Source organism: Myotis nattereri (assembly GCF_964212035.1).
Source record: "Myotis nattereri genome assembly, chromosome: 2".
Taxonomy (NCBI): Eukaryota; Metazoa; Chordata; class Mammalia; order Chiroptera; family Vespertilionidae; genus Myotis; species Myotis nattereri.
This window is the reverse complement of record NC_138076.1, coordinates 205,534,633-205,549,699: the sequence shown is the minus strand read 5'-3', so window position 1 is coordinate 205,549,699 and position 15,067 is coordinate 205,534,633. Positions and strand designations below refer to the sequence as shown.

The 15,067-nt window shown below is 51.4% G+C and overlaps 1 protein-coding gene across 2 annotated transcripts in view; it reads left to right on the top strand.

Moving 5' to 3' along the window:
• The window catches only part of SYN3 (synapsin III), a 419,516-nt gene that overhangs the window by 69,290 nt on the left and 335,159 nt on the right, over positions 1 to 15,067 (top strand). For both annotated transcript variants that reach the window (XM_081082855.1, XM_081082856.1), the window contains one exon: positions 4,071 to 4,525. In XM_081082855.1, coding sequence (XP_080938981.1) covers positions 4,215 to 4,525 — 311 coding nt within the window. In that variant the 5' untranslated portion in view covers positions 4,071 to 4,214. The remainder of the gene's footprint in view (positions 1 to 4,070; positions 4,526 to 15,067) is intronic.

Sequence of the window (15,067 nt, the reverse complement as noted above, 5' to 3'; positions counted from 1 at the left end):
GTGAATCATATCAAAAGTAATAACAATGAAATGCCTGCAAGCACTGGCCTTGGAAAATTAAACACATATTTTGATAGCATATGGGTCAAGACAAAAATAATGAAGATATTAATAATTTGAATTGAACAATAATGAAAATACGTGTCAGATTTCATAGAGGAAATGCATTGCTTTCAGTGTTCATATTGGAAAAGATGAAAGGTATAAACTTAATGATCTCCATTTCCATTTCAAGCATCTAGAAAAAAGAACCAGTTAAACCCTTAAATCCAAAGTAAGGAGAAGGAAGGAAGTTATAAAGAGCAGATATAAGTAAAATAGAAAACAAGTTGGTTTTTTTAAAAGATTAATACAATTTATAAATTTGTAGCAACACAGATAACTCAGAAAGAGAGAAAAGACAAATTAGCTTTATCAGGAATATCGTGGAAAATCACAACATATTCCACAGAAAACGAAAGGATAATAAAGGAACACTATATAACTTTATGCCAATGAAATCCAGCTAAGGTGAAATGGACAAGTTGCTTGAAATCTCATATTGGCAATTGAAATAACAAGAAACAGATAATATAGATTTATGAAAGGGAATTAGTTTATTATTAAAACCTTTCCAACAAAGAAGAAAATAAGCCCTAGTCAGCTTTACTGTTGATTTCTGCCAATAATTTAAGGAAAAAAAATACCAATATGACATAAACCCTTTTAGGACAGAAAAGGCGGGAACTCTCCCCAATGTACTCTGTAAGGTCAGCGTCACCCTGATACCTGGCAAAGACTTCGCCAGAAAAGAAAATTACAGACCAATATTTCCCATAAACATGGACACAGAAATCCTTAACCAAGTGTTATCAGGTTGAATCTATACAAAGGGGGATTCACAGTGACCGAGTAGAATTTATTCCAGGACTGCAAGTTTGCTTTCACATCTGAAAATCAGCCAACGGAAGTCATCACAGTAAGCAAATAAACGATTTTTAAAAACATAATCTTCTCAATCAATTTAGAGAATGACTTGGCAAATCCAGCAGCCATTCATGGAAAAAGCTCTCACCAGCTGAGACTACCAGGGCCCTGTCTCAATCTGATAATGCGCATTTACAGAGAATGCGCAGCTGACATCCTGTTACTGTAATGTGAGATATGGAGCATGTTCCCCCGAAGTTGGAACAAGGTAAGGTCTCTGCTTTCATTTCTGTTCTGCAGGGGAGGTCCTAGCTACTGTAATAAGAAAAGTGGAAGACATAAAAGGCATTAAGATTGGAAAGGGAGAAATAAAGATGTCTCTGTGTAGATGGCGTGATTGTTTAAATCGAAAATCTTAATCTGTAAACAAGGACTAGAAGCAATAATTGAATTCATCAGGTCAATATATTGACAATAATTGGAAGATATATGCTATTAGCAAACAAATGGAAAATGAAATAGAAAATAGTTTTAAAATATCACCCCCCTCCAAAGAAATTATTAGGAGTCAACTGAGCAAAGCAGGTGCAGCACCTCTGTACTGAAAATCATAAAACATCTCTGAGGGGAAACTAAAGAAGAGTTCATAAGTAGGGACCTCTACTGCGTTCATGAAGTAGAAAATTCAGTATCCTTGAGAAGTCAGTTCTATCCAAACTGAGCTATAAATCTTATGTAATCTCAATATTTCAATAGACTTTTTCATATAAGTTGATTTTAAAATGTATTAAAAAATAGGAGCTAGGATACCCAAAGCAATCGTAGGAAAGAGAATGTAAGCAGGAGGACTCCCTGTACCTGATTTTAGGACTTTTATAAGCCACAGTAACCAGGGTGCTATAAAGGTAAACATCAGTGGAGCATAATAAAGAGCCCAGAAATAGACCCATGTATGTACAAACAGTTGGTTCCAGCAGAGCCACCAAATTCATTGGGGAAAATGCTTTCATAAATGGTGGAAAACTGGGTAAGTGACCCTTATCTCATCCCACTCAGAAATCAAGTTTGGGTGGATTACAGAAAAGCTAAAACTGTAATGCTTCTATAAGAAATATTAGGGCAATATCATCATCATCCTGGGGTTGGCAAAGATTTTAAAGAGCAGACATAGAAAGGACTAACCATAAAAACAATCTTTTTGTAAATTGGACTTTATAAGAACTTAAAATTTGCTTATCAAAATAACTGCAGAGCCCAGCCAGCACAGCTCAGTGGCTGAGCATCAACCTATAAACCAGGAATCATGGTATGATTCCTGGTCAGGGCACATGCCTGGATTGAGGGCTCAATCCCCAGTGTGGGGCGTGCAGGAGGCAGCCAATCAATGATTCTCTGTCATCATTGATGTTTTTATCTCTCTCACTCTCTCTTCCTCTCTGAAATCAAGAAATATATATTAAAAAAATTTGCAGATATTTGTAACATTTTATATATCCTATATAATAAACCCTAATATACAAATCAACTGAGTGGTGGAACGACCAGTCGCTATGACACGCATTGACCACCAGCGGGAAGACGCTCAAGGCAAGAGCTGCCCCCTGGTGGTCAGTGAGCTCCCACGGGGGGAGCACCGCTTAGTCAGAAGCCTGGCTCACAGCTGGCAAGCACTGTAGCAGTGGCAGGAGCCTCTCCTGCCTCTGTGGCAGTCCTACGAACTCCTCGGGGGATGTCTGACTGCAGGCTTAGGCCCACTCCCCAGCAGGCGGCCATCCCCTGAGGGGTCCCGGACTGCGAGAGGGTGCAGGCCGGGCTGAGGTACTCACCCTCCCCCCAGCTCACAAATGTCATGCGCTGGGCCTTTAGTGTTCTTATAAATACGTATATCTATACATATATACATATGATAGAGGGTGGTGCCCAAGCCCCCTGATCCACCCTGCTCTGTGTGTGACGGGGCGGTGCCCCAATTCCCCTATCGGCTCTACTCTGTAAGTGACAGGGGGGAGCTCCTCAACCCCCTGATTGACCCTGCTCTGTGCGTGACAGGGGGGAGCTCCCCAACCCCCTGATTGACCCTGCTCTGTGCGTGACAGGGTACGGAGCCCCAACCCCCCTGATGGGCCCTGCTCTGTGTGTGGGGGTGGTGCCGCAACCTCCCCATCGACCCTGCCTTGAGTGTGACAGGGGGCGGTGCCCCAACCCCCCAATCAGCCCTACCCTGAGCGTGACTGAGGGTGGCATCGCAACCTCCCGATCCGCCCTGCTCTGTGCATGACAGGGAGCGGCGCCCCAACTCTCCAATTGGCCCTGCTCTGAGCCCAACCAGGGGCTGCACCTAGGGATTGGGCCTGCCCTCTGCCACCCGGGAGCAGGCCTAAGCCAGCAGGTCGTTATCTCCCGAGGAGTCCCAGACTACGAGAGGGCACAGGCCGGGCTGAGGGGCCCCCCTCTCCCCCCCGAGTGCACAAATTTTTGTGCACCTGGTCTCTAGTGTGTGTGTGTGTGTGTATAATTGATTTTTTACAGAGAGGAAGGGAGAGGGATAGAGAGTTAGAAACATCGATGAGAGAGAAACATGGATCAGCTGCCTCCTGCACACTCCCTACTGGGGATGTGCCTGCAACCAAGGTACATGCCCTTAACCAGAATCGAACCTGGGACCCTTCAGTCTGCAGGCCGACACTCTATCCATTGAGCCAAACCAGTTAGTGAACTTGTATGTGGTTGTAGTCATTCTATACCTATACTCTTGTATCGTGATCTTTTTATTTCCAACGTGAATTCGTTTTGTTACCCAAAATCCTTTTTTAAGTCCCCTTTCTAATAGCCACACAAGGTTTCACCGAGTGATTGTTCTGTGCTTCCTTTACTCAGCCGTCCCGGGATTGAGCATTGAGATCCTTTCTAGGATATCGCTAATGCAAAGAATGCTGGGGGACATACATTTGTGCAGGAGGCTTTACCTGGAACTCAGATTCCTTTCTTGGGCTAGAATTCTAGAAAGTGGAAATTGTGGGTTAAAAGGGTGTGCTCTCGTTACATCTTTTCTAAAGGGTGCCCCACTGACGTTGCCCTAGCGTCAGTCAGGAAGGGGCCATGTCTGTTTGCTCCTAGGGGCGGAGGTCGTTTCCGCTCACGTGTGTGTTGGTTTATTTCCACAGGTAATCAGAGACCGCTGACGCCGGCCTGTGTGGGATTCCCTGCCCTTCTGGTCCAAGACCCCCTACTCTGTCTCCTGGCAGCCTGTGCCCCGGCCTCTTGCAGACCCACGTGCGGAAGAACCAGCCATCTCTCCATCTGCAGCCATGAACTTCCTCCGGCGACGCCTCTCCGACAGCAGCTTCGTGGCCAACCTGCCCAATGGCTACATGGCGGACCTGCACCGCCCCGACAGCTCCACCAGCTCGCCCTCGTCCCCGGCCATGGAGCGCAGGCACCACCAGCCCCTGGCGGCCTCCTTCTCCTCGCCCGGGTCCAGCCTCTTCAGCTCCTTCTCCAGTGCCATGAAGCAGACCTCGCAGGCCCCCGCGGGGCCGGTGGAGCCTCCGGCTCCCTCCACTCCGGTTGTTCAAAGGCCCAGGGTCCTGCTGGTGATCGACGATGCCCACACAGACTGGTAAGCGGAACTGCAGGCCTGCCAGCTGCAGGCGAGAGAGGAGATGAGGCTTATCTCGCTCTGGTGGGGCTCGGTGAGGCTGGGTGGTGCAGAGACCGGCTGGAGGGAGGGAGATGAGCATTTGCCCTGTGGTTACAGTGTGCCAGGCGTGAGGCACCTACAGGTCCTCAATCCTTTACCTGCAAATCCCAGAAGCTCTAGATGCTAAAACAGATGTTGTAATCCATTTAACAGCCAACCCTGAGCTGAAGGAACAGGAGACTGTAATAGTCTGTTTATACCATTCACTGTGCTTGGCCATATGCTTTGCTGCAAGCATCTCCATGTGTTTCATACGGGGTGCAGCCCAGAGCCAACTGGAAGCGTTATATATTATACACCCTCTTAGCTTTCTAAAGACAGAAAACTTTGAAGATCTGAAATAGTTGCTTCACCTCTTTCAGCCTCAGGCATCCTCCCCCCATTAAATGAGGTTTCTACGAGATTAAAGGAAACCAACACAGGCCCACAGTCCTCACTAAAACCCCAGGGACCAGAGTGGCTGGGTGTGCAGCCCAGCTCTTACATGTGCTGGTGGCCTGGCCTCTTTACGACAGAGGTGGGTAGAAGTGACACTCCTTGCAACCTCTTTTCATGGTAAGCTCTCTGGGGCAGAGACCAGACAGGTGTGCCCAAGGTCATCGCAGGGGCTGTTCCAGAGGTAGTTACTGAGCACCAGGTGAGTGCAAGACACAGCCTTCGGGGCTCAGGTGGGTGGGGAGCAGGCCCTTCTCACTGGAGCTGCAGGTGGAGACTAGGTCTCTTCTCCACATTTTGGGTAGAGACAGGCGACAAGTACTACTGGCCCAGGAAGTGAGTCCACCTGTGGAGACGTGGCAGCTCCCTGTCCAGGGCAGTTCTGACAGGCCACCTGCGGATGGCCATGGGGGCTGCAGAGAAAATTGCGTCCCTGAGTGTCCAAAGGAGGCAGTGTAGCAGGCACCCAGGAAATACGTATTGAATGAATGAATTCATGCACCCATTCACTAAGTACCCCAGACGCTCTGTCATCCTAACAGGCAGGCTGCACCCACATTCATCCCTTGAGAAGGTAGCTCAGGCCGGGAATGACTGAGTGGGAGGTGGAGTTTACAATACATATGCAGTATAGTCACCATGGAAGCACCTTGAGCAGGTTCAGTGTCGGTCTTCCCTTTCCTGCCGAGACACCACGCCATCTTAACCACAGCGGTCATGTGCGGGGCCCCGGTTCTGATCCGGTCTGTGTTGTCTTCCGTGCGGTGCTTGCCCAGGGCTCTTGTCACGAAGCCTGTGCATCTCTGCCGTGTGCTGATCTATGGAGAGCGCTGTCCTTCGGCTCTGAGCTCAGGGGACGCTTTCTGCAGAGGTGTTGTCTCCGGGTCCTCTGGCCTGCGCGGCCTGTCGGCAGTGCACCCGGTGACTGCACGCCCCCATGGTCTCTGCAGTCCTGTTTCTCTTTAACCCAGTGTTTGGCCTTGGTTTCGAGTTCTCTGCTGGGTTAGTCAGGGTTGGCCGTGATTTGGTGATGGGTAGGTACTTGAAAACCTATTTGCCAGGAAAGCCACTTCCTGTATGGAGGCTGAGCTAATAAATGGCAGCACGGTGCATGGTTAAGAACACAGCCTTCAGAGCTGGGCTCTCCAGGTTCAAATCCAGTCTCTGTGCCATTGTACCTCTATGACAGTGGTTCTCAACCTTCTGGCCCTTTAAATACAGTTCCTCATGTTGTGACCCAACCATAAAATTATTTTCGTTGCTACTTCATAACTGTAATGTTGCTACTGTTATGAATCGTCATGTAAATATCTGATATGCCGGATGGTCTTAGGCGACCCCTGTGAAAGGGTTGTTCGACCGCCAGAGGGGTCGTGACCCACAGGTTGAGAACCGCTGCTCTATGACCGTTGCAAGTTACTACACCCAAGTGGGAGTGATAATAATACCTACCTTGTAGGGTTAATAAATGTAAGTAAGATTAAAATCTGAGTTAATACAAAAGTGCTGATAGACAGTAAATGCTATTTAAGGATATATTGCCTTAGCTGGTGTGGCTCAGTGGATAGAGCGTCAGCCTGCAGACTGAGGGGTCTTGGGTTCAGTCTGGTCAAGGGCACATGCCCAGGTTGTGGGCTCCATTCCCAGTGTGGGGCATGCAGGAGGCAGCCGATCAATGTGTCTCTCTCCCACTGATATCTCTCTCTCTGTCTCTCCCCCTCCCTTCCACTCTCTCTAAAAAAAATCAATGGGAAAAAAAATAATAATAAGTCAATGGAAAAATATCCTTGGGTGAGGATTAACAAACAAAAAATAAAAACAAAACCATAGCCCTGGCTGGTTTGGCTCAGTGGATAGAACGTCAGCCTGCAGACTGGAAGGTCCCAGGTTCAATTCTGGTCAAGGGCACATGCTTGGGTTGCAGGCTAGATCCCCAATAGGGGGAGTGCAGGAGGCAGCCGATCAATGATTCTCTCTCATCATTGATGTTTCTATCTCTCTCTCCCTCTCCCTCCTTCCTCTCTGAACTCAATAAAAATGTAAACACACACACCATGAAAGTGTCCATTATTACTGCGGGCTGTTGTAACCTTCTTGCAGCTTTAACCGTGTTGACCTCTCTCCTCCCCGTGCCCACAGGCTGGGCGATATGGTGGAAGGGCACAGTGAACGAGGTTGCAATGCAGTGAATGGTCTCGGTCTTCACTCCCTGTAACCCACGGGCGTGGCCAGTGTGTGAATTTCAGGCTGCACACTGGCGGGGGACACCATTTTGTCTAAAGGAATTTCTCACGTTGCATTTCAGTCATGTTCTATGCCCGTGTTTTAATCAGGTCTGGAGAACAGCAGTCTTCTTCTTGCCTCTCGGTGGGAAGGAAAGGAGAAGTGAGGAGCTGAGGCTCATCCAGTGGCTGGAAGTTGGCCCTGCATCATTGAATGTTTGTGACAGGAACTCCCTGCCCGCGGACACAGCAGCTTCTCATTCAGAACTCCATTTGCACTCTTTGCAAACTTCCTCTCTTCATCTCAGTACATTCCCAACTTTCTCCAAACTGATGCCCGAGGCTCAGAATCCCGGTCCTTCCCTGCACGTTCCTATCCCCACTCCCAAGAGTGGCCAGCAGGTGGCGGGCCAGCCCCACTGTCCAGGGCAGCTTTGGCCCAGCCTGGGCTGCCTTCCTCAGGTCCTGCCCAGCCTCCCCTTCAGGCTCCTGAGAGGGAGAGTTGCTGAGGAGGGGAAGCCAGCTCCCACAGCCCCTTTCCTCCCCCTTTGAGATGATGATGACAGTCCACCCTCTCTGGACTGAGAGGGAGCCCACCAGGAGCAAGCTGCTCCCTTTTCTCCCTTCTCAGCCCCAGAACCCCGTCTTTCCCACCCAATCCAGGGCCTTCCTGCTGGCAGGTATCCCTGCAGGCCAGGGAGTTGCAGGAACCGCCCACTTTTCCCCCTGCAGACTCCAGCTCCCAGACTCTGTGAACCAGCCTGGGCCCCAAGGCCGCTCTGCTACCTGGCCAGTGACCTGGGGGAGGGGACTTTTCCTCTTCTGAGTAGAGGTAGAGGGTCCCCGAGCCCCCTTTGCAGGGAAGCAGGACTCCGGGCTCAGCACTTCAAGATCCCACCACTTTGGGGGACTGTCCTTGGAGGGAAGCCTGGCTAGGACCTTTGGACCAGCCCCCCACCCCACCCCACCCCCAGGCCCGGCTCAGGAGTAGGTGTGACCGAGAGTTGGTGCTGTCCTCTGGGATGAGCGAAGGTCGGTCCATCTTGAGAACCACAAGAGGAAGGAGGAATAAAGAACGTGGGTTTCAAGCTCAGTTTTCTTCAGCCCTGCTGTCTCTCTGCCTCTCTTACCCGCATGTCTCCAGCAGCTTGGCTGGCTTCCGGCCTGCAGCCTCGGCCTCAGTGTGCGCCCATGCCCCTGTGCATCCCTGTGTAACCCTTTGCGGGTGCATCATTGTCCTCAAGTTCAAATTCAAAGTCCTGGCATGTCTGCCCTCCCTCTAGTTCTGTGCCTCCACTTCCTGCCTTGCTGCGTATTCCAAAGGAACAGCAAACAACTTGTGCTTCTCAAACATGCCCCCTTTTGCCTCAGCATATTCTGTCTCCTGCTGCCTGAAATGCCCTCTCTATCTGGTTCACTTTCTTCCTTCAAAGCCTGGTCAGGTGTCACCTCTTCCGTGAAGCCTTCCCTGATGCACCCCATGCTGCCATCCGTGCTCACAGCCACCTCTCTGTATAACTTAACACATACCTCACTGTGCCATTGCTGCCCACATCACATTGTGTTATAATTGGCTGTTCGGTGACTGTCTCTTCTGCAAGAATAAGGCCAGTGTCTTATTCTCTTTTATATTCGTGGTGCTCAGCACGCAGGGAGCATCCCATTAGCAGCTGTCATCACCCCACCCCAGCCTAAGGGGTAACTTTAAATGGGCATCATGGGACCTGAGATTGGCCTGCCTTAGGACTCAGCAGTACAGTCCACACAGGCCTGGGGTTTCTGTGTTTACTCACCTGTGTATAAATAAACTCTTGGCGCTTGATGGTTCAGTGTGCTAGAGTAACTGTTAGGCAGGTATTTGAAATTGTTTTTAAAAAAGAGGCAAACTTTTTTACTGTTGCCCACAGAATGTACCAAAACTCTAGCTTTGATTTTCAAAAATCAAAACATTGATCATGACAAACAAAAAGATTGCTCATTACCAGAGCCTGGATGGGGTTGGTGAGGGGTGTTGGGGTGAGGGGGTGCATAGAAGCAGTTAGGCCTGCGCTCCCAGCCCCTCCCTCAGGCCCTCTGGAACCCTCCCCTCCTCTGCCTCACCTGTGGCCTGGTTCCTAGAATGTCTGCTATTCCATTCCAGCAATGATGTATCGTTACCGTCCCTTTTATTCTCCCCTCTCCCTATGATTTCTTTTTATTTTTTTTCTGTTTTATTGGTTGGGGAGGAAATGAAGATCTTTTTTTGTTTGTTTGTTTGAAACACCCCTAGACTACCATCCTTCCAGACTACAAACAGGCTACCCTGTCCTACTAAATCATGCTAATGATTCCCATTAAAGTGCCTTGTGCATCCCCCCCCCCCCGCCACACACACACATATACACACACACACACACAGACATACACACAACCTAGATGCTGTCTTGTACCAATCATCAGGAAATGTCTGTTGATTGAATGAGTGGTTTTGGAGGTGATGAGTTATTGGTATGAGTTCAGGGGTGACCTTGGTGGCATTCTTACACTCCCCTTTTCTCTCTCATCTTCTACTCAGTCCAAGAGAAAGTCACAGTGGGCCCGGTGAGGGTCTTTACACCACAGAAATTGGCAAGTGCTGTAAACCAGGGCTTCTGGCGCTCTCCCCAGAGAGCCGGGTGTTAAGCATTTGCCAGCACATCTCTGCTCAGCACTCCTGGGGCTGGGTGGGGAGTGCATGTTACAGGTGAGGAAGCACAGCATGGAGAGATCACACACCTGCTCAGGAACCAGAGTAGGAGGAGAGGGGCGAGTCTGGGACTTATACGGGACGGGACTAACTTCTTCTTTTTTTAAAATCTTTATTGTGGAAAGTATTATAGGTGTTCCCCTTTCCCCCCATTGACCCCGTCTAGCCTGCATCTGCTCCCTGGCCCTGCCCTTTACCACACTATTGTCTGTGTCCATGGGTTATGCATATATGCATATAAATTCTTTTTTTAAAGATGAATTGACACACTTTATTATTATTTTGTTAATATATTTTTATTTCAGAGAGGAAGAGAGAGGGAGAGAGAGATAGAAACATTAATGATAAGAGAGAATCATTGATTGGCTGCCTTCTGCACACCCCCTATTGGGGATCAAGCCTGCAACCGAGGCATGTGCCCTTGATCGGAATCGAACCTAGGACCCTTCAGCCCACACGCTCTATCCACTGAGCCAAATCGACTAGGGTAGGGATGCATATAAATTCTTTGATTAATCTCTTCCCACCCACCCACCCCCACCATCCCTCTGAGATCCCTCAGTCTGTTCCATGCTTCTCTGTCTCTGGATCTATTTTGTTCATCAGTTTATGTTCATCAGATTCCACAGATGAGTGAGATCCTGTGATACTTGTCTGTCTCTGACTGGCTTATTTCGCTCAGCGTAATCCTCTCCAGGGCCTCCTTGCTGTGGGACTAACTTCTTTAAAGGCGTTGCGGACGGCGCCACGCCCCCTGCCGACCACTGCTCGGGGCTTTGGTGTTGGGCCCGAGGTAGATGCTGAAGGTCTGGGTTGAGACGTGAGTGACCGCACAGGTGAATAAACGTGAGCTGTCTGCAGATGGGGTCGTGTCGTCACCACTGTCCTGGGACAGGCTTCTGTGCCTTTCCATGGCCAGCATCGTGCTAGGGGTCTTCATTGATTCTCCAGTCGAACCCTCCCAACAGCTTTATGCAGTACGATGACTGTTCCCATTTTATAAACAAGGAAAACAGGCTCTGAGCCCATAATCGAAACGGATGCCAGGGGCATCTGGGATCCAGCTCTGACCGTCTGGACTGCCCTGTCCTCCTGTCATTCTTCCCTCTCGCCTGAGCGCAGGCGCTGTGCTGTGCGGACAACGCCGGCCCACTGAGCCCCACACGCGTGCCCACACCCGCAGCGCCCGGCACCTGAGGTCGGCGGGAGGGGGAGGGGAATCCACCTGATAGCCTGGCGGCCAAGCACAGGAACCTGTGACCTCACCTTACAGCAAAGTGCTCACCTGGAGCCAGGCGGCCCCGCCCTGCTGGAGCCCTGGGGTGCCAGGGACAAGGGGGGTCCCTTAGCCATCCTGTAGCTCGGGTGTGGAAATTGGCACTTTGTGGAAATTGCCCTGGGACTGCTTCCTCTTTCTAAAGCACCAAGGCAGCATCGACAGGCTCTCTCTGTTCTTTCCCCGGCACTTTGGTGTTAAAGAGGAGACCTCCTAACACACGTCGGACATTTCCCCAAGAGGGTTCAAACGGGAAAGGGGATAACATGCAGGATATCGGAGCTCGCAGGTGGCAGGTGGGGGTTGAGGTCCCAGCCCTGCCCCTCACCTGCTCTGTGGCTTCGGCCAAGCCGCTTCACCTTCCTGCGCCTCAGTTTCCCCGTCTGTAAAGTGGGGATCAGAATACCACTGCCTTCGCCTTAGCACTGAGCTCACGGGGGTGCTGTGAGGCTCCGTGAGAGCACTTTGCTCCTCTCCCTCATGGGTGTTTTCAGTGTGTTCAGTGTGACGCGGTCTTGTGCCTCCGTTGTGTCACCACCGTGTCCTAGGAGCCTAGCACGGTGCCTGACACAGGGCAACATAGGATAGTGAGATGACTTGATTAATGAATGAGTGGATGCTCTTGCTAAATGCTGTTGTCCTGATGGGAGACTTCAGGATGGAGAATGCCCTGGGGAGTGGGGGGAGTCTTTCCCTGAAAACACTCAGTGCCCTAGAATTTGGGAACCTTACCCGCCGTGTCCTCCATGCTATCCCTGGGGTCCCCCTCCTTCTCATCCAGCTGATGACCCAAAGGCCCCAGCCTCCATCTCGGGGGCGTGAGGACTGCGGGGCGTCTGGGCTGCCTTGAAGCCTCGCAGTGCGTCTAACTGGCCCCCTGGTGACCAGGGCATTCCGCTCCTCACTGTGCCACCTGCGGAGGGTTTGAACTCGCAGCCAGTGTCACCAGATGTGGCGTGGGGGGTAGAGTTGCCGATTTAGCAACTAAAAATATAGAATGCCCAGTTAATACTTAGACGGTGAATTAGTATAAGTCTATCCCACACAATATTTGGTGCAGACTCGACACCATGATTTGTTTTTATCTGGCATTTAGATTACCGGCTGTCCTGTGTTTTATCTGGCCACCCTGCTTACGGGACGGGCCCAGTGAGAGCCTGGCCTTTGGGCTTCCTTGCGTTCTGGTTGGGGAGCCAAACCGGACCCCCACATGACCCCATTTTCAGAGAGCAGCTTTCCCTGCCTGCGACCAGGCCTGAGGACTGTCAGTCCCCAGCAGGGAGGGAGCAAAGCAGAGTGGCCAGTCCCGGGCAGGCCGCCTGGCTCTCCATCGTCCCTCTCGCTCCGTGACCTTGGGCACATCTGACCTCTGACCCTCACATTCCTCAGCGGTAAGGCCGGACCGTGCCACGTCTATGGTGAAGTGTTATGGAAAAGATAAGAAACGATGGCCTGGGTGGGGCTGCTCCAGGGCTTAGCCCGTCGGAACAGGCGCTGAACCGGTAACTGTTATTAACAAGTAATTGCAGTTACTAATTGCAGGTGAATGCAGCGGCGTTGGGAGCCAGGCGGAAGGAAGCCACTTGGCATGCGTCTGGGTTCAGCTGGGTGTGCTGGAGGGCCCGCTGCCAGAACCCTGGGGGAGGGGACCTGGTCTCTGAAGATGAGACGAGGAGGGTGGAGTTGGTCCCCTCCTCCCAGAGTTAGGGGGGGCTCAGAGCTGAGACACACACCTCCGTGTTGAAGGCAGTTGGCTCTAGGGAACGAAGTCCTTATGTCTCCCCCACCACTTCCCTACCTCAGACTCTCCTTGAACAAGGACAGGCCCTGCCATTTCCTGTAGGCACATGCAGGGGTGGATGGGAGAGGGAGCTAGGACAGGCCTAACGTCACCTCCCTCGCGGCTTCCTTTGCTGCCTCCCGCAGGCCAGGCAGCGCCACCTGCAGTGACACTGGACTTCTGGACTCACCCCTCCACCCTGGCACCCCTGCCCCTCCCCCTCGGAGGCCTGGCCCTGCTGCCTGGTGCCTGGGGGAGGGGAGGGCCCTGGCATTCCCCAGCAGCCTGCCCCGTCGCCTGGAGACCGGCTCCCTTTTCCCAGGCCCGGCCCCTTTTATGGGGCAGACAATGTGCGCACACAGTGAGGGCCTTGTGTGGCACCCAAGCCCCGAGCCCTTTGACTTGAGGAATTTTTCAAGGGCTGACCTCTCTCCGTGAGGTCTTTGAGCGTCCAATCCGGAGGCCTGGTGCCCCTGCTGCTTCCTACCCCAGCTCCTGGGGGAGAGCGAGGGAGCGGGGAACAGTGGAGGGCTGTCTCTCCCGCCCTGGTAGAGGCTTAGCCTCTGAAACGGTGGCTGGAAAATCTGGGGGAAATGTCTTGGGGCAGAAGAAGGGGATCTGGGGAGAGGAAATCCCGTGGCTGCTGTGTCTCCCTCATGTCCCCCTTCTCTGCTGACGCAGTGCCATCTCCACGCAGCCACTCTCCTCTCGGCCTCATTTCCTCACACGGCAGTGTCGCTGGACCAAGATCTCGGCCCCCGAAAGACTGTTTCCATCAGAATGACATTCACATTCTCAGGCGCCTTCTGTATTGGGCAGGGCTCTTTGCGAGGAAAAGAAATAGCCTTTGGCTGACTCGGGCAACATGGGGATGTATTGGAAATACGTGGGAGGCTCACAGAATCCAAAGAAACAATGAAGACCCGCGTCTCAGACAGGTCAGGACCCCGGGCTCTGCCAGGATCTAGGAGGCAGGGACGTGTGGACAGTCTCTGGAGAAGTCAGCTCTGGGTTCCTTCCGGCTGGGTGCCTCTCGGCTCAAAAAAATCAAATTCCAGGGGATGAAGAAACCTGGAGGGGTCCGCGGCGTGTCCTGAGGACAGTCGCACCAAGACTGTGCAAGGGAGGGGCATGGTCCCATCCACGCAGAGGCAGTGGAGGTGCTGTTACTAGACGTCAGAGTGGATGAGATGTCCCCCTAGAGCTACTCAATCAGAATATCTAGATTGGAGCTCAGGAAACGGTATTTTTTTTTTTTTTTAAATAACATAGAGTCAGGTTTAGAAACAGTCCAGGTAGAGGACTTGTTTCATGTGGATCCCTCTCGGTAGAACGGGACCAGTGGAGCCAGCAAAGAGGGAGATGTACTTCAGCACAATATACAGAATGGGAAAGTCAGCCAGAGCTCACATGGGCTGCCTGGTAAGGGGATGAGCTCCCCGTCACATGCAGGTGTCCAAGCACAGCTGGGCTGGCCATTTGGGAGGAATAATGCAGAAGAGGCTCAGACTATGGAAGGGTCAGCCTACACGCTCTTAAAGGATTCTTGGGCTGGAGTGTTTTTTTTTGTTGTTTTTTTTTAAATTCTTTACTAGAGGCCCAGTGCACAAAACTTTGTGCACTTGGGAGGGTCCCTCAGCCCTGCACTCTCTCGCAGTCCGGGACCCTTGGGGGATGTCCACCTGCCTGCTTAGGCCCACTCCCCAGCTTATGGCTGAGTGGCGCTCCCCCTGTGAAAGTGCACTGACCACCAGTGACTGGTTGTTCCCGGTCGTTCTGCTGTTAGGGTCAATTTGCATATTACCCTTTGTTTATATAGGATTGTTGAAGTATTACATATGTCACCCCTTTCTCCCCATTACCCCCCTCCAGCCCGCCACCCTCCACCCCTGCCCCAGGCCTTCAGCACCCTATTGTTTGTGTCCATGGGTTATGTATATATGCATACAAGGTCTTTGGTTGATCATCTCCCAGCCACCCACCCTCCCCCGCCTTCCCTCTGAGATTCCGCACTCTGCTCCAT